General features: G+C 39.7%; 1 protein-coding gene across 6 annotated transcripts in view; it reads left to right on the plus strand.

Moving 5' to 3' along the window:
* The window catches only part of DENND5B (DENN domain containing 5B), a 221,323-nt gene that overhangs the window by 110,761 nt on the left and 88,587 nt on the right, over positions 1 to 21,975 (plus strand). For all 6 annotated transcript variants that reach the window (XM_047787272.1, XM_047787273.1, XM_047787275.1 and 3 more), the window contains one exon: positions 992 to 1,658. In XM_047787272.1, the coding sequence (XP_047643228.1) occupies positions 992 to 1,658 (667 nt within the window). The remainder of the gene's footprint in view (positions 1 to 991; positions 1,659 to 21,975) is intronic.

Below are 21,975 nucleotides of genomic sequence, written 5' to 3' on the forward strand. Positions count from 1 at the left end.
CTTCCCATACTTCACAGTTTATGATTGTTTAATCATCTGTCATCCTTGCTGGACTGGAAGCTCCAGAGGACCAGGAACCACTGTCTTTCTCACTGAGCCATCATAGTGCCCAGCTCGGAAAGGCACTTATAAGTGTTTGTTCACAGTTTGAATGAAGGACATGTAACTTTTAAGATGAATTACATTTTCTTGGTAATATGGGGATTTGCAAGAGCTTCTGAATTTCACACCAGATTGATTATTACCTCTGGAAAAAAAAGTGTAATGTATGGTAAAAGTATTTCTGTGCACAAAGTGTATTGTCATATAAAAGTCAGAATAATAGAAAAATTAATAATGATCATTATGTAAGGATAGTTGAAATACAAATTCTGTTTTCCTTAGTATATTCAAATTTTCTGTACTTTGTTTTATTTAAAATATTTTAAAGAATTGATTTCTCTTTTCTTGTGCCTTTTAAGTATCTTAAATATAACACCTTTAACTCTGCATGTAATTTTATTCCCCAATTTGACCCATTCCTGGTTAGTTCCTAAGACCTAAAGCCTAATATCTGCTGGAAATAATCTAACATGTATTGTTTCTATCCTTCTGCTTCACTAAATAAAAATTCATTCCCTTTTCAAAGTTTATTTTTCTAAGGATAAAGTATCATATCGTTCAAAAGAGCAAAAATGATACTATTGCTTTTATTCTGTGTTTAACTTTTTTCCACTTATCAAATGAACCTTTACTTGTTTCTGTATTCCTCTGAAACATTATCATTACTCCAGAAATAGTCTTTAAGTATTAAATATTTGTAAAGTGTCTTTGCATATTTTGTCTTCAAGTCACTGATGCATCAAATATTGTAGATAAAGAAACTGAGGCTCAGAGAAGTTACATGACTTGCTGAGGTCACAAGCTCAGGTGAAGGTTCATAGACATTTTGTTGAGGTTTGAAGTGGTTTGAGTGCTGCGTTCTGATGCTTCTCTTCTCCTTCCCTCACAGCTGTGCATGCCTAAAGGGCTATCTTTCAGAACACAAAATGACAATAAAGACCCTCAGTTCCACTCATTTATAATCACTCGGGAAGATGGTTCTCGTACCTACGGTTTTGTTCTCACTTTTTATGAAGAAGTTACAAGTAAGCAAATCTGCACAGCAATGCAGACGCTTTACCAGATGCACAACGCGGAGCATTACAGCAGTGTGTACGCCTCTTCCTCCTGCAGCATGGACTCACTGGCGAGCAGCATTGACGAGGGAGATACAACGTCCCTTTTGAAACTCCAGCGCTACAACTCCTATGACATCAGCAGAGACACCCTGTATGTTTCCAAAAGCATATGTTTGATCACACCACTGCCTTTCATGCAGGCCTGCAAGAAATTCCTTATCCAGCTTTACAAGGCAGTTACCTCCCAGCAGCCACCACCCTTGCCGCTCGAGAGCTACATCCACAATATTCTCTATGAGGTGCCCCTTCCACCTCCAGGGAGATCACTGAAATTTTATGGTGTTTATGAACCCGTCATCTGCCAGAGGCCGGGACCCAGCGAGCTCCCCCTCTCTGATTACCCTCTCCGAGAGGCCTTCGAGCTCCTGGGGCTGGAGAACCTGGTGCAGGTGTTTACCTGTGTTCTCTTAGAGATGCAGATCCTTCTCTACTCACAAGGTAGGTCTGCCCTAGATTTTAGGTCTCTCCCAAAAAAGTACTTATGCTGCCAACTACTGTATTTCCATGGGGTACGTTATCCATTCCAAATAATTAATGGTCAGAAGTCTTTTCTGTTTGGGTTAAAAAAGTGGGTTTGGATAGGACCAGAGACCGCAAGGTTACTTCTCTTTGGGGTGGCAGTGGCTGTGGAGAGAAAAAGGGAAGGAACTTAAAAGCATTAACATAGCCTACTTGAGTGTTTTTATATCTTTATGGACATAGATCCTTTTCCCTGATAATAATCATCATAAAAGAAACATACTTCTTTGTACAATGAGAGTGAGAGAATCCCCTCACTACCAGGAACACAAAGCTTCTCTCTCTCTCTCTTTTTTTTTTTTTTTGGTACAGATTAGTAAAGGTCCACATCAAAACTCAGCTGGTATTGGAAAGGGATAAATAAAATTTTTGACCCTGCAGCTTCCTAAGGTGATCAACTTTGGATCTTTGCCTGTGGGTGGTTTCATGTAGTGAGAGAAGGGGCACAGATACGGGAAACACATGATTCTTCTAACAGTTCCACCAAAGTTATGTGGGTTTTTTGGTTTTGTTTTTAGTCCCAGAAGGAAGTTATCCTAGTGATACTTTGTATTCAAAAATTTCCCAAAACATACTTAAGAAAATAACAAAATTTGGGTTTTATATTACCAGAGCATCTGTGATGACTAATATTGAGCCTAGTAGACTGGAACACTGGTTCCACTCTGAACACAAATTTGCAGAGGAAATAGAGATGTTGTGTCTTTTTTTTCTTTTACTGCCGCACCTGCTGCGTATATTAGTTTCCAGGCTAGGGGTCGAACAGGAGCTGCAGCTGCCAGCATACACCACAGTCACAGCAATGCCAGATCTGTGTCACGTCTGTGATCTAGGCCATAGCTCACAGCAGTGTTGGACCCTTCACCCACTGAGTGAGTCCAGGGATGGAACCTACATCCTCATGTATACTAGTAGGGTTTGTTAACCACTGAGCCACGAAGGGAACTCCAGAAATGCTGTGTCTTAATGGATAGTGAATTGAAGGAAAATATAAAATGGTACCTGTGCATTGGTAGGTCTTTTGAAAACTGTGGCACAAATATTTGGGTTAGCATCTTGCTTACTTGTATTTAGGCTGGCAGAATTGGAGTGCAGTCTCCTGACTGCTGCTGTCAAGCTTATTTTACCAGTTTCCTTTTTTTCTTTTCTATTTTAAATTATAAATGAGACTGAGCCAAGTAGGCTATATTTGTATTTCCCCATCTTGTGTGTATGTTGACACTGTTTGTGTGTTGACAGCCCTTCACGAGGTTGTATTTTCTTCAGTTTATGCTGCATAATGTTCTCTGATAATGTGTTCCAGTGTCTCAATTTTTGTCGTCAGGAAGTTCTTTTCTAATGACTAAGCTAATTTCTTTCTTGTCCTCGTGCTCTCACTTTCTTGGTGCTGGCCATTACCTGCAGGTCTCCCATATGTATCTGCAAGATTTAACATTAAGTAATTCTTTCGTCCTTTTCTACATTGTCCTTTCTTGCTTTTTTCCCTGAAGGGGGTAGGGGTTGGAGCTTAATACCGTCAGGTATATTAGCTTACTAGTAGAAAGGATTTTAGATCCTAGATTTCCAAGGGATCTTCCCAGTCACTTAGTTCAGTTTCCTAATGTTTTGCCTAGAGAAACCATTTGGGCCAGAAAGAATATTGGGTTTTGGAGTGATAACAATCATGATTTCAAATCTCTGTTCTGTCACTTGCTCACTGTAACCTTGGACAAGTTATATAATCTTCCTGAGTGTCAGTCAGTTCATCTTTTGGGGATGAGTTTCTTTCCCTCCTGTGTCTCACTGATTTATTGTGAAGGTTAAGTAAGAAAACCTGCACAAAATACTTAGGGAATAATTAGCTGATGAAATGATAGCCAATGTTATTGTAATTATTATGTTTTATTAGTCCTACCTAATCCTCTATAAATTATGCTCATCTTAGGTTGTGATGGTCTGACGTATTAATACATTTAAAGTGTAACTTTGTTAAACAGCCAAGGCATTTGTTTCATAGTTGAGAACTTAATTTATGTTCTCTTATATTGACTATCATGCTTTTTTAAGAAAAACACCCCTCATTATCATACTTCTTGTTTTGCATAGCACCGTTTGCTTCACTGCTTGTGGTTTTTGAGCTCTCATCTTTCTGCTTCGTTTTATTAGCTTATCCTATTTGGTTTATGGAGTCTATTGAAAAGGTGTAGTTGATTAATACCTACCTGTTTCTTTCAGTTTCAAATTAAGAAAACTAAGTATTTATAAGCATGTTTTTGTCCTCAAGTATTTTTTGATAACTTGGCCTTAATGCTGAGAACAAGAGCAAATCTGAGATTGTAGAATTTGTACTCAAATGAGTATTTTTTGGTAACTTGGTTCCCCCCCCCTCCGTTTAATCTTCTCAGCAGTGAATTAGTACTGTCTATACTTTTTGAAGAAGAAAATTGATGCTCAGGGATGCTTGATAACATACCCAAGATCACAACTATTAGGTAATGTGAGGCTGAGAACAGACTGGGATCAGTCTTTCTCCAGAGCACCTACCACATGTTAGCTGTATGGGACCCTGCACTTAACCTCTGCTTATCTGTCTCAGTATTTAGTTTTAAAATATAAACTCACCTCTGAGGGTCTTTTGTAAAGGCACCATGTTAAATAATTGCAGATTATCTGTGTAAATGCACATTTTAACAATGACAACGTCTTTCCCGTTAGAGAAAGACATTTCATTTAAATGAATGAAATGTGAGTCATTACATTCTAATGCCATTCTTCATTTTTCCTGACTCTGTAAAGGGTTTTAACAACATTTGATACTTCATTGCTTGCTCACTGGTGCTGTAAAATTTAAAAACATTGCAAATCTTGAACAATTACCATGAGAACCCAGAGTGAATCAAAGTGGGTGGATTTTAGTGATGAAAATGTCTTTCTAGACTGAATTGAAATTCTGGCCCACAGCCTATTTAAACCTATCCAGTCTGTTACTTAGAGAGTGTGTACATCACAGTCACTTTGCAGTGGTAACTAGCTAGAAATTTTATGTAGAGAATGAACTGAGGAGGTAAAGGCTCTTTTCTAGGAGCCCAAATCAGAAAAGAGTGCTTTTCTTTAGTAGCCTAGAAATACTTGGAGCAAAACAGTGGGAAGATGGGAGTTTGATCATCTTTTCAAATGAATAATAGAGGTATAAAAGATAAGGGAATTTAAACACTAATGTCTACTTTTGATTCCAATCATTATGGCCTCAGGAACATTTTGGGGCCTTGCTTACACCCCTTGATTCTTCACAATGGAAGTAAGCAGTTACCCCCGCCCCCAGCCCACAGTGCACTGCCTGCCTGTGAGCCTTCACTGTATTTCCTCTCCCTTCCCCTCCCTTTGTAGTTGTGCATGAATTAACCTCATCAGAAAGGAGAAGCTTCTTGAAGTTTTCTTGAAGAAGTTGGAAGCCTTCTAATCACTAGCCTTCTAAATGGCTAGTGAAGCTCAACTAAACATTATAGCTTGTTAGTTATGAAGCTTATGAATCATAAAAGCAAACATATTTTAGCAGAAAGTGGGTTCCCATAACCTGTATCCTAAAGGCATTGGAATTTTAACAGCTTTGGACAGTATTTTTGTACTTTATTTTATGATGAACAAAAACTGAAGACATTGTTCTCAATGAGTTTTCATTATATATTCAAGAAGCTAATCCTTGGGCGGTTAAAGAAGTAGTATATATCTCCTAATTTGTGGCTGTTAATTTTCTTTTAGGGGTCTTTTGATGAATTAAGATATCGTTGATATTCATAAATTCCAATTTACCAATCTTTTAACTTATGACTTAACTTTCTGTTCTATTTAAGAAATCCTTCTTAAATATCTTAATATAATCTAAGCCATTTATGACAACCCACAGCCAATATAATATTCAGTGGAGAGAAGCTGAATGGCTTCCCACTAAAATCTGAAACAAGACAAGGATGCCTACTCTCACCACTTTTATTCAACATAGTATTGGAAGTCTTAGCCACAGCAGTCAGACCAATAAAAGAAATAAAAGGTATCCAGATTGTAAGAGGTAAAATTGGCACTCTATGCAGATGACACGATACTATATATATAGAAAAACTTAAAGACTCCACACAAAAACTACTCGAACTAATCAACGAATTCAGCAAAGTAGCAGGATACAAGATTAACATTCAGAAATCAGTTGCATTTTAAAATCTCACCAAAAAATTAAATACCTGGGAATAAACCTGACTGAGGAGGTGAAATAAGAACTATAAACTATAGTCTATAGTTTATAAACTATAAACTTACTATAATAGTTTATAGTAAGGAAATTAAAGAGGATTCAAAGAAATGGAAGTATATTCCATGCTCCTAAGATTGAAAGAATTAATATCATTAGAATGGCCATACTACTCAAAGTGATCTATAGATTTAATATAATCCCTATCATATTACCCATGACATTTTCACAGAACTAGAACAAACAATCCAGAAATATATAGGGAACTGTAAAATACCCAGAATTGCCAAAGAAATCCTGAGGAATAAAAAACAAGCAGGAGGCATAACTCTCCCAGACTTCAGACAGTTCTACAAAGCTGCAGTAATCGAAGACAATGTGGTACTGGTACAAAAACAGACATACGGACCAGTGGAATAGAATAGAGAACCCAGAAATAAACCCAGACACCTATGGTGAATTAATCTTTGACAAAGGAGGCATGAATATAAAATGGGAAAAAGACAGTCTCTTCAGCAAGTGGTGCCAGGAAAACTGGCAGCTGTGTGTAAATCAGTAAAACTAGAACACACCCTCACACTGTACATAAAAATAAACTCAATATGACTTAAAGACTTAAGCATAAGACAAGACACTCAATATGACTTAAAGACTTAAGCATAAGACAAGACACTGTTCTCCTAGAGGAGAACATAGGCAAAACATTCTCTGACACCAATATGTTTTCTTAGGTCAGTCTCCCAAGGCCATAGAAATAAAAACAAAAGTAAACTTATTGGCAAAAAACTAAAAATAGAATTACCATTTGATCCAGCAATCCCACTTCTGGGCGTCTATCCAGAGGAAACCATGACTTGAAAATATACATGCACTCCAATGTTCATTGCAGCACTATGCAATAGCCAAGACATGGAAGCAACGTAAATGTCCATTGACAAAGGAATGGATAAAGAACATGTACATGGAGTTCCCATTGTGGTGCAGCAGAAACGAATCCGACTAGTATCTATGAGGTTGCGGGTTCAATCCCTGGCCTCACTCAGTGGGTCCAGGATCCAATGTTGCTGTGAGCTTTGGTGTAGGTCATAGATGTAGCTCGGATCCTGAGTTGCTATGGCTGTGGCATAGGCCAACAGCTGTAGCTCCTATTCAACCCCTAGCTGGGAAACTTCCATATGCTGAGGGTGTGGCCCTAAAAAGCAAAGAAAAAGATGTGGTATGTATACACAATGGAATATTACTCAGCCATAAAAAGGAATGAATTAATGGCATTTGCAGCAACATGGTTGGACCTAGAAATTATCATTCTAAGTGAAGTTAGACAGTGAGACACAAACATCATATGCTATCACTTATATGTGGAATCTGAAAAAAGAATACAGTGATTTCTTTTGCTGAAGAAGACTTTGTAAAACTCACAGACTTTGAAAAACTTAGCGGTTACAAAAGGAGACAGGTTGTTGGGGGAGGAATGGGGGGAGGTTTGGGCTGGAAATGCTGTAAAATTGGGTTGTGATGATTGTTGTACAACTATAAATATAATAAAATTCATTGAGTTAAAAAAAATGAACATATGGGACCTTATCAAACTTAACAAGCTTTTGCACAGCAAAGGAAACCATTAAAAAAAAAAAAGACAACCTACAGAATTGGATAAAATAGTTTCACATGATGCCACCAACAAGGGCTTAATCTCCAAAATATACAGACAGCTCATATAAATCAACAGCGAAGAAACAAACAATCCAATTGAAAAATCGGCAGAAGACCTAAACAGACATTTCTCCAAAGAAGATATACAGATGTCCAACAGGCATATGAAAAAATGCCCCAAATCACTAATTATTAGAGAATGCAAATCAAATGAGATACTACCTCAAATTGGTCAGAATGGCTATCATTAATAAGTTTACAAATAAATGCTGGAGAGGGTAGAGGAAAGGGAACCTTCCTAAACTGTTGGTTCGAATTTAAATTGGAACAACCACTTTGGAAGACAGTATTGGAGGTACCTCAGAAAACTAAATATAGAACAACCATGTGGGAGTTCCCATCATGTCTCAGTGGAAATGAATCTGACTAGGAACCATGAGGTTGTGGGTTTGATCCCTGGCCTCACTCAGTGGGTTAAGATTCCAGCGTTGCTGTGAGCTGTGGTGTAGGTCAAAGACGTAGCTTGGATCTGGAGTTGCTGTGGCTGTGTTGTAGGCCGGCAGCTGTAGCTCCAATTCAACCCCTAGCATGGGAACGTCCATATGCCACAGATGCTGCCCTAAAAAAAGCAAAAACAACAACAACAACCATGTGATCCAGCAACCCCATTCCTGGGCATATATCCAGACAAAACTTTCTCACAAAAATGCATGCAGCCCTATGTTCATTGCAGCAGTATTCACAATAGCCAAGACATGGAAACAACCTAAATGTTCATCAACAGATAAATGGATTAAGAAGATGTGGTACATATACACAGTGGAATACTACTCAGTCATAAAAAAGAGTGAAATAATGCCATTTGTAGCAACATGGATGAAACTAGAGATTCTCATACTAAATGGAGTCAGAACAAGAAAGACAAATATTATAACACTTATGTTATATTTGGAATCTAATATGTGGATGAACCTATGTATAGAACAGAAACAAGCTCACAGACATGGAGAGCAGACTTATGGTTGCCAAGGGGGAGGGGGAGGGAATGAGATACACTGGGAGTTTGGGGTTAGTAGATGCAAACTATTGCATTTGGAGTGGATAAGCAATGATGAAACATGATGGAAGATATTATGAGAAAAAGAATGTATATGTATAACTGGGTCCCTTTGCTGCACAGCAGAAATTGACAGAACATTGTAAATTAACTATACTAAAACAAATTTTTTAAAAAATCCTTTTCTATTCTGAGTTTGTAAAAATAGTCTGCATTTTTCTCCTAAATGTTTTAAAGTAACATTTAGCATTTAAGGCCTTAGTCTGTGAGAAATAGATTTTTGTTTATGTTGTGAGAAAGAGATCAAGCTTGTTATTCTAGTCCTAGTTGTTGAGTAGACCATTCTTCTTCCCTCTAATCTGCAGTGCCACTCTGCCATATATAAATAGTAAATATTTCAGGGCTTTAAATTTATACTGCCAATTCTTCTGTCCCTGTAGTAAATCATGCTCTTGTAATTACATAGCTTTAAAGTAAGTTTCAGTATCTTATAGGACAGTTCTCTTCACTGCCTTCTTTTTATTGAAATTTCAGTGAATCCAGTTTGGGGACAGTTAAAATTTAGAATATTGAGCTTCCCCTCCATGAAAATGATATATCTCTTCATTTATTAGGGCCTTCTTTAATGTTCCTCAGTAAAGTTTTATAACAGTAAAGTAGATGGTAATGTGCAAATAGTGATGGTTTTTTTTTTTTCCCTTCTATTTCAAACTTGGTCACCTTTATTTATTTTTCTTGCCTTACGATACTAACTAGGATAGACTAGTATAGACTAGCAGTTTATACTGCTCTCCAGTGCAGTATAGACTGGAATTGATGATAGCAAGCATTCTTGCCTTTTTCCTGATGTTAGAAAGAATTCCTTTAATGCTTCACTATTAGGTATAACATTTGCTGTATTGTTTTTGTAAATACTTTGTACCAAATTAAAGAAGTTTCCTTTTATTCCTCATTTGTTCAAAGTTTTTAAAAATCATGAATGTATGTTGTATTTTATTGAGTTCTATTTCTATATCAGGTAAGATGATCATATTTTTCTCTTTTTATTCATTTCGGTCTACCCTGATATTCCTGAGGCCAAACTTTTAAATATATGGCTTGATTTAGTATGCTAATTTTTTTTTTTTGGCCTTTTTGTTTTTTTAGGGCCGCACTCGAGGCATGTGGAAGTTCCCAGGCTAGGGGTGTAGGGGTAGAATTGGAGCTGTAGCTGCCGGCCTACACCACAGTACAGCAACACCAGATCTGAGCCAGGTCTGCAACCTATATATACCACATCTTAACGGCAACACCAGATCTTTGACCCACTGAGCTAGGCCATTGAACCCTCATTCTTATGGATACTGGTCAGGTTTGTTACTACTGAGCCATGATGGGAACTACTCTAATATTTGGATTAGAAATTTTACATCTATGTTTTTTATTTATTTGGCTTATTATTTTTATTCCTTATACTATCTTATCTGGGTTTTGGTATTAGATTATTTTACTTTCATAGAATGAGTTGGAAAGTGTTCCATTTTTCTCTCAAAGATAAAATGGAGAAGAATTCATGGAAGGTTTTAATTATTTGATCCATGACTGTTTGAGGGAACTTGTCTGTAAACTGTTTGGTCTTGTTGGGAAGATGTTAAGTACCAGTTTGGTGTCTTTAATGGTTTGGTTAGGTTTTCTATTTCTCCTCCCCCTTCTTCCTTTTACACCCCCTCTGTCATCGTCACCATCATCATCATCATTATCATCATCAACTGGAGACAAAGATCAAATTATTTTTATTATACCATAGGCTACCCCCTGGTCTTTGACCACAATTCCTTATAGCAAAAGGATCCTAACACTTAAAAGATGCTGGTACATTATTTGTCCCATCAGTCATTACTACTTAGTTCAGTTTATTGTCTGTGCTATGAATATATCTCCCAGGGCAAGGCCACTGAGCTTTGCAGGCTTCTATTCCATCTTGTCAAGTTCCAAAAGCAGCAATATATGGCTTTCCCTTTCAAGGCTTCTAGTATAATTGAGCTAAGAGACAGTATCATCTCTTGCTCTGAGCCTCTTTCAAGGTAATAATGTCATATGGGATTTCTCTTATTACATAATTCATTTATTCACTCCTTTACCCTCAGCTCCTATTCCTCCTTCTTTCCATTTTTCCCCAAAGTTTTCCACCTTTGGAAGGACATTAGGGTCCACCACACTGCTGGTTTAGATTGCAGGCAGTAAATACCTCCCCCTCAGTCCAGTACCATTCATATTAGGGTAAGGTTACAAAGGTACAGAACTAGAGGGCTGGTTTTATTACCTCTTGGCATTACAGCTGCATTCACTGTTACCCAGTTTTGCCAGAGGGGGTGAAGGCACAGGCTACCCCTCAGGCTCTTGGGAATTCCGACGTATAGTTTTAAAGATAGTTACAGTTTCTTGCTTGGGAATCATCCCCATCTCTGGCACTTGTAGCTGTAGTCCTCGTCCTGCATCAGGTAGGAAAAAAAAAGTTGAGGTGACATGGTCAAGAAAATAAAAAGCGTATTGTAGAGTTCTCATTGTGGTGCAGCAGAAGCAAATCTGACTAGTATCCATGGGGATGTGGGTTTGATCCCTGGCCTCGCTCAGTGGGTTAAGGATCCAGTGTTGCTGTGAGCTGTGGTGTAGCTAATAGATGCAGCTTGGATCTATGCAGCTTGTTGCTATGGCTGTGGTGTAGGCTGGCAGCTGTAGCTCCATTTCGACCCCTAGCCTGGGAACTAGCATATGACTTGGGTACGGACCTAAAAAGCAAAAAAAAAAAAAAAAAAAAAAAAAACCAAACAAACCCAAAGCATACTGTTATACCAGCATCCTTCCTCCTTAGAAAGAGTTGTAGTCATACCGGCATCCACCTCTATACCCCTCTTCCCAGATCCACCAGAAGAGCAAAGGTATCTGTCTAGTGGGGACTCTCCGGTAGGCCCCCGCATGCTGGGTGTGAGCACCCCCTTGTGAGGGTGTGTAAGTTAACACTTGATGCTTTTATCTCATTCTTTTTTAAAGTTTTTTGCTTTTTTTAGGGCCGCACCTGCAGCACATGGAGGTTCCCAGGAGGGGTTGAATTGGAGTTGCAGCTGCTGACCTACACCACAGCCACAACAACACAAGATCCCAACCACATCTACTACCTACACCACAGCTCATGGCAACATCAGATCCTTAACCCACTGAGCAAGGCCAGGGATCAAATGCGCAACCTTGTGGTTCCTAGTCAGATTCGTTTCTGCTGTGCCACAATGGGAACTTCTATCTCATCCATTTTAGACAGCAAATGTTTCAACTGCCTGTTCTGATTCTCTATTAAACCAGTACTGTGAAAGGGTGATAAGCAACATCATATGTCCTCTAGGTGTGGTATTGCTTCACTCCCTGTAGGACACTGTGCTGTGAAGTGTGTCATGTCTCTTAATCTGAAGCTTGGCCACCCACATTAGTATCTTCTGTTCTGATCCACTGATAGTTTTTTAAACATTTGCATCTACAGCATCATATGCAAAGCCCGGTCTGAAGTGTCTGTTCCTGGTAGGAACCCTCTATAGTCCCCCCAACGCCCCATCCCACCAGGGCTACTGGCTTTATTCCAGTATAATCTACTTGTGTAGTAGGGCCTTCCCCTGGGGAATCTTCCCCACAGCCATCTGCCATCCCTGTCTCTCTTACTGGCAGATAAAACAGTTCTTGTTGTTAATTGGTGCCTCAGAGGGTATAAGAAACTTACGTCTAGATTCCGCCCATCTGCATTGCTGCAGTCCCCCCGTCTCTACTCACTTCATGGACCCAGGTGGCCACTTCAAGGGAGTGTGCCAAAAGGTCCACTTGGTAGTTACAGTCACCTCTCAAAGCTGGAAGGAGGTTCTTCTGAAGGGAATCAACATGTCTTAATGTAATGTGGCCATAAATTCCTAGAGTGATTTCCATATGGCTGCACCATATACAGGCATCCTTTTAATAGTCCCATTTTCCATTGCCTGTGAGTCAGTAAAAACCCAGGCATATGGGCTTTTACAAATTTGTTCATTTCTTCCATCACTGCTAGGAAAACAACATGAACCCACTGAACCCATCTGTATTTTCCTTCTTGCATCAGAGTGGTGACCTTGGAACTGTGTCCATAAAGCAAGTAGCCCTTTGTTAGTCAGCTGTCCAGGTAACAGTAGAATCTGGCAGGAACTCACTCAGTTCCAGAGTCAGTCCTCTGGGAAAAGAGGCTCCTGATTGTGTCTCTTCCTTGCATTCTCGTAACAAGACCTATATAAACTATTTGCATTTTATTATGGAATTCTTCTGTCCATTGCCTTCCTCATTAGCATGTATTTCTGACATCACCCAAGACATCGTGGGTAGTTTGGGTTTCAGTATTATGTCTTTCAATCATAGGGACAGTTTAGACTAGTCCAGTAGCAGGCTGGTAATTGACTCTCAAATGGAAATTCTCTAGTCCAACATCCCAATAGTTGTCACTGGGAGGCGCTTGCAGGCTTTTGCCATAAACCCCAGTCTGCTCCACACAGAGCTGCTATACAGTTTTTCTGCCAGACTGCAATTTCTTGTGTGGGCTCAGGCATTCTTACTTCCACTTAGCATGTCCAATTAATACTGCTTGGAGGGCCATTGACATTCCTTCTTTTTTACTTTGGGGGGAAGTATTCCCCACTTAGACATAATATCCATTCCCATAAACCATTCAGATAAGCCTATTTAAACATTCCAGTTTTTGCCCAAACTTCCACCTTAAACCAGCCAATCTCAACATTTTTCACGTTCTCTCAACTAATTGTAGTCTGTGTTAAGACTTCACCAAAGAGTTTTGGAATCACAGTATAGGGGGTCTTCTCTGAGTAAAGGAGTCCCAGAAACCTCTGTTCTCCATCCCCTGACCATTTTAGCCATCAGGGATTTCAAGCAAAGAGACCCTGGTCCTTTTGTCAGTCTTTATCTTGATTGGTCTACCTTATTATTGCCCTGGGTGATTTCATCTCTGGTTTCTCATTATAATCATTGCTTTCCCTGTGTCTTAAATTTTTCCAAACTGGAGTAAATAGACTCAACTTGTTCAAGCCCTTTAATGTAGGGGGACCAGCTGGGATATCTTTGATCTACCCATTCTCAGTGCTATATTAAGACCTATTTCAACCCCATCAATGTCTATCTTATCCCATTTCTTAATAACCACCCACTGATTTCCATTGTACTGGGATGGGTCACTTGATACTCTCTTTTCCAATCCTATCAATGTTTGCTTTAGTCACCCAGTTTCTTAATAACTTTAAAAACGTCCATCCTGCTGGGACAAGTCCCTTGACTCTTTCCTCTGCCTGTCCACATTTTCTTTTTAATTAATATAATGTTTTTTTATTAGCATCTCTTATGATTCATGAGGGGAAGCTGAGACAGGCTTCTTTGACTGTAAGGTTACATGGGTTGCTAATGCAAAAGGAGCCCACAGTATTTACCATGACCTGCACGGTGGGCACTTTCACTATGAATGTCTTGATTTTCATAGCGCCAACCCACATGGGTTGCATATGAATAATATCAGTGGCTTCATCTGTGGTGTCCAGTTGACATCTTTGAGGGGAGTTGGACAGTGTCCCTTCTTAGTGTAAACAGACTTTATAGTAACTTCTGTCCGGTCCACCAAGCTGGCTATTTCTCAGGAATAATCTGTGTCATGGATAGCTATCCATGATTGTCCCATAGTTAGCTGTGGGTCTTGCATCAGCCCTGCGCCTCTGCAGCATTTAAAAATGAAGACACTGCTCCTAAATTTCTCTTGGCCCATTTTAGTAAAGCTTCTTAAGGAAGCTGGTGATACCGATCTACAAAACAAGATAGTTCCTTCATACCAAACCCCCTGGTGTCAGCAGTGTCTTGGTTTTGCCCTTCCCATCTCCAACATGGACTTTGATGACAGCAGTCTTAGAGTTACTTTTTGTTGTCCCTGATTAATTTTTCCCTTTGGGGGCAGCTTTAAAGCTAGTTGGCCCAACATCAAAGTCTGAGCCAGCCCTCTTTTTTATTTCATTTTAGCTACTATAGATAACAGTAATCACAGGATTGTATATTTCAATTTTTTCAAAATTGGTTTGCCATTGGAACAACTCCCCAGGAGTTGAATCCATCAGTAAGTTCCATGGATAACTTTTACTTTTAGTAATTTTTCTCAGCATAGCTGCTGCTCTGTACTGTGATTGACCCTGTGGCCACCCAGGAATCAAAGGTTCCTTGTTCCTTGCTCTTTCATCTTTTCTCTTCCCAGACCACATCTTCTGTGAGCTTGGGTCATTCTACTGAATCCCACATTTTCCCTTTCTTTCTTTCTTCCTTCTTTCCTTCCTTCCTTCCTTCCTTCCTTCCTTTCTTTCTTTGTCTTTTTGTCTTTTTAGGACCATACCTGCAGCATATGGAGGATCCCAGGGTAGGGGTCTAATTGGAGCTATAGCTGCCAGCCTACGCCAAAGCCACAGCAATGCCAGATCCGAGCCGAGTCTGCATCCTACACCACAGCTCACGGCAACGCCAGATCCTTAACCCACTGAGCAAGGCCAGGGATCGAACCTGCAACCTCATGGTTCCTAGTCAGATTCGTTTCCTCTGCGCCTGCACCATGACGGGAACTCCTGAATCCAACATTTTCTGACATCAAGTAAGAGCTGCTTTCCTTCCTGACATCTGTCAGCTCTGATATTGACGATTCAATTAACTTTTTTTTTTGGTCTTTTTTTTTGTTGTTGTTGTTATTGTTGTTGTTGTTGCTGTTGTTGCTATTTCTTGGGCCGCTTCCATGGCATATGGAGGTTCCCAGGCTAGGGGTCCAATCGGAGCTGTAGCCACCGGCCTACGCCAGAGCCACAGCAACGCAGGATCCGAGCTGCATCTGCAACCTACACCACAGCTCACGGCAACGCCGGATCGTCAACCCACTGAGCAAGGGCAGGGACCGAACCTGCAACCTCATGGTTCCTAGTCGGATTCGTTAACCACTGCGCCACGACGGGAACTCCTCAATTAACTTTTGACACCAACTACATGGAGTTAACATCAGACTCCACAGGTTTAAGGGTTTGGTCCTGCAAGTCTGCCCTCACTTCAAACACCAGCTACATTTCTGCTTAGCCAACTACAAATTCAGGGTCTCCCGCAACACCCCTTTTAGGTTCCATAATTCACCATAACAACTCACAAAACTCAAGAAAGCACTTTACTTCTGTCACCATTTATTATAAAGGATACAACTCAGGTATAGCCAAATGGAAGAGACGTACAGGAGAAAGTATTGGGGGGGAGAGGGGAGACTGGGAGCTTCCTTGCCCCTCCAGGCACATCATCTTCCCAGTACCTCAGTGTGTTTACCAACCTGGAAGCACCACTCTTTCTTCTTAAATCAGTTTTTGTTCATTCCTGTTTTCTCTAGGAACAATTTTCTTAGCTTTCAGTTAAGAATAATATGTTAGGAGTTTGCGTTGTGGCTCAGTGGTTAACAAATCTGTCTAGGAACCATGATGTTGCAGGTTCGATCCCTGGCATCTCTTAGTGGGTTAAGGATCCGGTGTTGCCGTGAGACGTGGTGTAGGTTGCACACGTGGCTCAGATCCTGTGTTGCTGTGGTTCTGGCATAGGCCAGTGGCTACAGCTCTGACTCGACCCCTAACCTGGGAACCTCCATATGCCACGGGAACGGCCTTAGAAAAGGCAGAAAGACAAAAAAAAAAAAAAGAATATTTTAATAATATTCTCTTATCTTCTTCTTTATTTATTTTTTCTTTTTGTCTTTTTAGGGCCTCCGGGTGTGACATATGGAGGTTTCCAGGCTAGGGGTCTAATTGGAGCTTCAGCTGCCGGCCTACGCCAGAGCCACAGCAACACCAGATCCGAGCTGCGTCTGTGACCTACATCATGGCTCATGGCAACGCTGGATATTTAACCCACTGAGCGAGGCCAGGGATCAAACCTCATGGTTCCTAGTCAGATTCTTTTCCGCTTCGCCACGGTGGGAACTCCCCTTCTTAATTTCTGTATATCTGTAGTTTTGTCCCCCTTTGCATCCCTAACATTATTTATTTTTGCCTTCTCTCTTTTCCCCTTGATGATTTTCCCATAAAGTGTGTCAATTATATTACTCTTTTTAAAAAACTGGAGTTCCAGCTGTGGCCCAGTAGGTTGAGAATCTCACTGCACTCTCTTCTCTTCTCCACCATCCTATGTGGGATTGAATTAGCTCCTTGCCTCACAAGACTTTCAGGATCACAGTGATTCCTGGCCAAGAAAAGAAGCAAAAGCAAAATCATCCCATCCTGCAATGGATTCAAAGGAAAACTAGTAATAAAATCAGGTACAACTCCAAGAAAAGACATTGGAGAAGAACCAAGCTGGGTCTATAAGGAGCCTCTGCACTTGAGGTGGCATGTGTATTTATGTTGTGTGGCGGTCACTCTCATCCCACCCTATCACTCTGAAAACATCACAGCCACAGTTGGATATATTAGGAAATGGGTCCTCTTTGTGTTGGTGTTTCTGCATAGCACTTTGCCTCAGTAGTAAATATGTGAAGGCCTCTTGTTGTGGGGGGTGGGAAAGAATCCAATTGCATTGCCTCAGGTTGCTGTGGAAACACGAGTTCAATCCCCAGCCCAGCTCAGTGGGTTAAAGGATCCAGTGTTGCCACAGCTGCAGCCCAGGCCCAGGAACTTCCATATGCCTTAGATGCAGCCATAAAATTTAAAAAAATTTTTTTCAATTAAAAAATAAAAAAACAAAATTTTCACCTTTGTATACTGGGTTATATCTTTGTTTTCTGCTTTATTTCTGTTTTTTTTTTTTTTACTTCTTTTGGGCTCATTATTTTATACTTTCCCACCCCCAAATATTAGCACCTTAAGCATTTGAGTCTTAGTGGCATCGCACAACTCTTAGTATCCGGTGTTTTCATTATTCAGTTCTAAATTTAAAAATTTTTTATTTATTTTGACCATTTATTTTGCTTTTCTTCCTCTTTTTTGCCTTCTTTGGAAATAATTGGTATGTCTTTTTCTCAGTGCATTTTTTTCATTTAATTATTATAGATGTTATGCAGTCCATTTCTCTTAATGGTAAATTTTAGATTTTTAACATGAACACTTAGTCTTATGTTAATCAGAATCTTTAAAATACAGATACTCTAAAAATGTTTTGACTCCAGTCACCCCCCATCATGGCTCACTTGTTACAGTTGTTCAGAATTTTGATAATCCCTTAAATTATTTTACATACTTGATTTTGCTCAAACTTACTCATAATTGCCATTTTTCAAAAATTCATGTTCCATTTTGTGTCTTATATATTTATTTCTTCTGGGAAGTCTCCTTCTTCCTAAAGTGTATACTTACAAGTTCCTTAGATGAAGTGGCATTCTCTCTTAGATTGTGTTCATCTGATAGTGTATTTAATTTGTCCTTGTTTTTGAAAGTTGGTTTCATTGAATATTACATTCTAGGTTGAAAGCGTTTTGTTTTGTTTTGTTTTTTTCCTTTTTTAGCATATTATAGTGTCTTTTGGTTTCCAGTGTAGCCATTGAGAAGTCGTCTGTCACAATCACTCTAATTGTTGTTCCTTGGCAAGAAATCTGTCTTCATTCTGACTGCATATAAGATTTTCTCTTCATCTTTAGTGTCCTGTATTTTGACTGTAATTTATCTGGATGAGAGTTTCTTTATTTGTCCTGCTGGTGATTCATTGTGTTTCCTGGAAGCTAGGGTTAATATTTTTCACCAGTTTTGGAAAATTCTCAGCCATCTTTCTAAATTTTACTTCCATCTGTCTTTTTTTTTTTTCTTTTTTATCCTCCTGAAACTTTAATTAAATGAATTAATCTGTCTTGCTCAGTCTTGCATATTTCTCAGCCTCTTTTTCTTTCTTTGTCTCTGTGCTATACTCTGGTTGATTTATCTCCCAGTGTATTAATTCTTTTTTTACCCATGTTTACTCCATAGTTAACCCTTCCTTCGACATTTTAATTTCAGTATACTCTTAATCATAATTCTTCCTTTAATTTCCTTAAACGTATTAAACATACATGTTTTTTATTCTTTCTCACCTAAATTCATTATCTCATAAGTTGAGGATTGAGGGTTTATTCTTCCAGTGTTTATATTTTCTTTCACCAGGCATCCGAATTCACAGGTAACACAGATTTACTTTAAGTTAAAATTCTCACCTTAGTCTTTCTTTGGGCAATACAGATAACATAAGGCCCCCCAAACATCCTTGAAAACTAGCCAGTAGGTAGGAATTCACAGGGAGTTTTTTTTTTTTTCTCCCTTGCTTCAAGGGCCAGGACAGACAAAATTTCTTGGCAATAGTGGTTGTTGTTGTTGTAGTTTTTGCCGGCCCTGCCCCTGACATGCAGAAGTTTATGGTCCAGGGATCAAACCTATACCACAGATGAACCCAGAGCCACAGCAGGGACAATACCGGATCCTTTACCCACCGAGCCACAACAGAACTCCTGTGTTTTTTACTTTCTTGATCTCTTTTCCCTGAGGTTTTTGTCCTTTTTTGGGTCTAGCTTTATGCAAGAGCACCTACCATCTGAATTTCAACCCTTCTTGGACTCTGCCTTTCAACATGCAAGAAAGTAAACCTGAAGTTCTAGATCACTGTGTATCAGTAAACACTCGAAACACAGCCAGACACTTCAGCTTTACCACACTGGACTCATGTTCCCAATTAATTCCTGGCCTCAAATCACTTCCCTTATTTATTTATTTATTTAGGAAATTCATGTAGTCGTGTATTGAGTGTTTTATTGTTATTTTATTTAGCATTTTTCGGTTAGTTTAGGAGCCCTAGTCCAGCACACTGCCATGAATAGAAATGTATTTAAAATATCATTGAACTAAAATTAAAATGAACAGATTGATTGCGACAAGTGTTACAGAATATAACAACTGCTAGGCATATTAATATAACTATTAATAATGTAAAATAGAAAAATAATCCAGTTCTTTTTTCTCTTTTACCAACAGTTACCAACTATATTTAACCTACTTTAAATAATTTAATTACATAGTATGTGCATAAATACTTTGTTTTTGTTTTAATTTCTGTTGCAGCAATAAAAGATACTACTTTTCACAGGTCCTCAGGAGTATTAGTTTATATTTTTATGAATGTATAGATATGCATATATTTATAGGAAGCTATATTTTTATCTAAAATTATGAATTAAGGAGTTCCCATCGTGGCTCAGCAGGAAACGAATCTGACTAGTATCCAAGAGGACGCAGGTTCAATCCCTGGCCTCACTCAGTGGGTTAAGGATCTGGCATTGCTATGAGTTGTGGTGTAGGTTGCAGACACAGCTCAGATCACACATTGCTGTGCCTGTGGTATAGGCTGGAAGCTACAGCACTGATTCAACTCCTTCTCCGTATGCCACAGGTGTGGCCCTAAAAAGACAAAATAAAATAAGGAATTAAAAAGATCTTTTAAGGAGTTCCCGTTGTGGCACAGTGGTTAACGAATCCAACTAGGAACCATGAGGTTGTGGGTTTGATCCCTGGCCTTGCTTAGTGGGTTAACGATCCACCATGAGCTGTGGTGTAGGTCACAGATGTGACTTGGATCCCGCGTTGCTGTGGCTCTGGTGTAGGCTGGTGGCTACAGCTCCGATTCGACCCCTAGCCTGGGAACCTCCATATGCCACGGGAGCGGCCCTAGAAGAGGCAAAAAGACAAAAAAAAAATTAATATAGAATAAAATTTCAATGAATATATAGTCATTACCTATTTTGCATGCCTATTTGACTTTGAAACATGTATACTTTTTCAAAAAGTCATCTCATATCAAAAAATTTTTTCCAAGTCGAATTCAAATTATTTATTCTCATAGGTCCATTTTGGGGAGATTCCACTTTCCACAGATTATTTCCATATAGATTATATTTAGCAAGGTTTTTAAGTTGTGGTCAAAAAAAATTATTATCTTAACTATTGCTAGCAAAAACTTCAGTAGTATGAGTATATTCACATTGTTGTGCAACCGTACTCCACAGCTTTTAACTCTATGCCCATTAAACAATAACTCCGCCTGGAGTTCCTGCTGTGGCACAGTGGGTTAAGAATCTAACTGCAGCAGCTTGGATGGCTCTGGAGGTATGGGTTTACTTCATGGCCCTGCTCAGTGGGTCAAAGTATCTGGCGTTACCACGGCTGCAGTGTATCTCACAGCTGCAGCTCAGATTCAGTCCCTGGCAGGGGAATGTCCATATTCCATGGGTGTGGCCATAAAGAAAAAAATCTCCTCATTTCCCACTCTCAGCCTCTTCCTGACAACCACCATTCTTCATCTGTATCTATGAATTGACTACTTTATTGGGTTTTTTTGTTTTTGTCTTTTTTTTTGCTATTTCTTGGGCCGCTCCCGTGGCATATGGAGGTTCCCAGGCTAGGGGTCGAATCGGAGCTGTAGCCACCATCCTACGCCAGAGCCACAGCAACGCAGGGTCCGAGCCGCGTCTGCAACCTCCACCACAGCTCACAGCAACGCCGGATCGTTAACCCACTGAGCAAGGGCAGGGACTGAACCCGCAACCTCATGGTTCCTAGTCGGATTTGTTAACCACTGTGCCACCACGGGAACTCCTGAATTGACTACTTTAAATACCTCATATAAGTGTAATTACACAGTATTTGTCTTTCTCTGACTGGCTATTTCACTTAGCATAATGTCCTCAAGATTCATCCATGTTGTAGCATATGTCAGGATTTCCTTCTTTTTTTTTTGTCTTTTTTTGTCTTGTTGTTGTTGTTGCTATTTCTTGGGCCGCTCCCGCGGCATATGGAGGTTCCCAGGCTAGGGGTCGAATCGGAGCTGTAGCCACCGGCCTACGCCAGAGCCACAGCAACGCGGGATCCAAGCCGCGTCTGCAACCTACACCACAGCTCACGGCAACCCCGGATCGTTAACCCACTGAGCGAGGGCAGGGACCGAACCCGCAACCTCATGGTTCCTAGTCAGAATCGTTAACCACTGCGCCACGACAGGAACTCCAGGATTTCCTTCTTTTTAAGGCAGAATGCCATTCCATTGTATGTCTTTACCGTGTTTTGTTTATCCATTCATCCATGAGGGACCCTTGGGTTACTTCTGCCTTTTGGCTGCTGTGAATAATGATACTGTGAACATAGATATGCAAATGTCTTCAGGACTCTGCTTTTAGTTCTTTTGGGCATATATCCAAGAAGTATAATTTCAGCAAGTTTTTAGTGCCTAGCTCCTTCCTGCTGCTGCCAAACATA

Source organism: Phacochoerus africanus, chromosome 7 (assembly GCF_016906955.1).
Source record: "Phacochoerus africanus isolate WHEZ1 chromosome 7, ROS_Pafr_v1, whole genome shotgun sequence".
NCBI classification, from domain to species: Eukaryota; Metazoa; Chordata; class Mammalia; order Artiodactyla; family Suidae; genus Phacochoerus; species Phacochoerus africanus.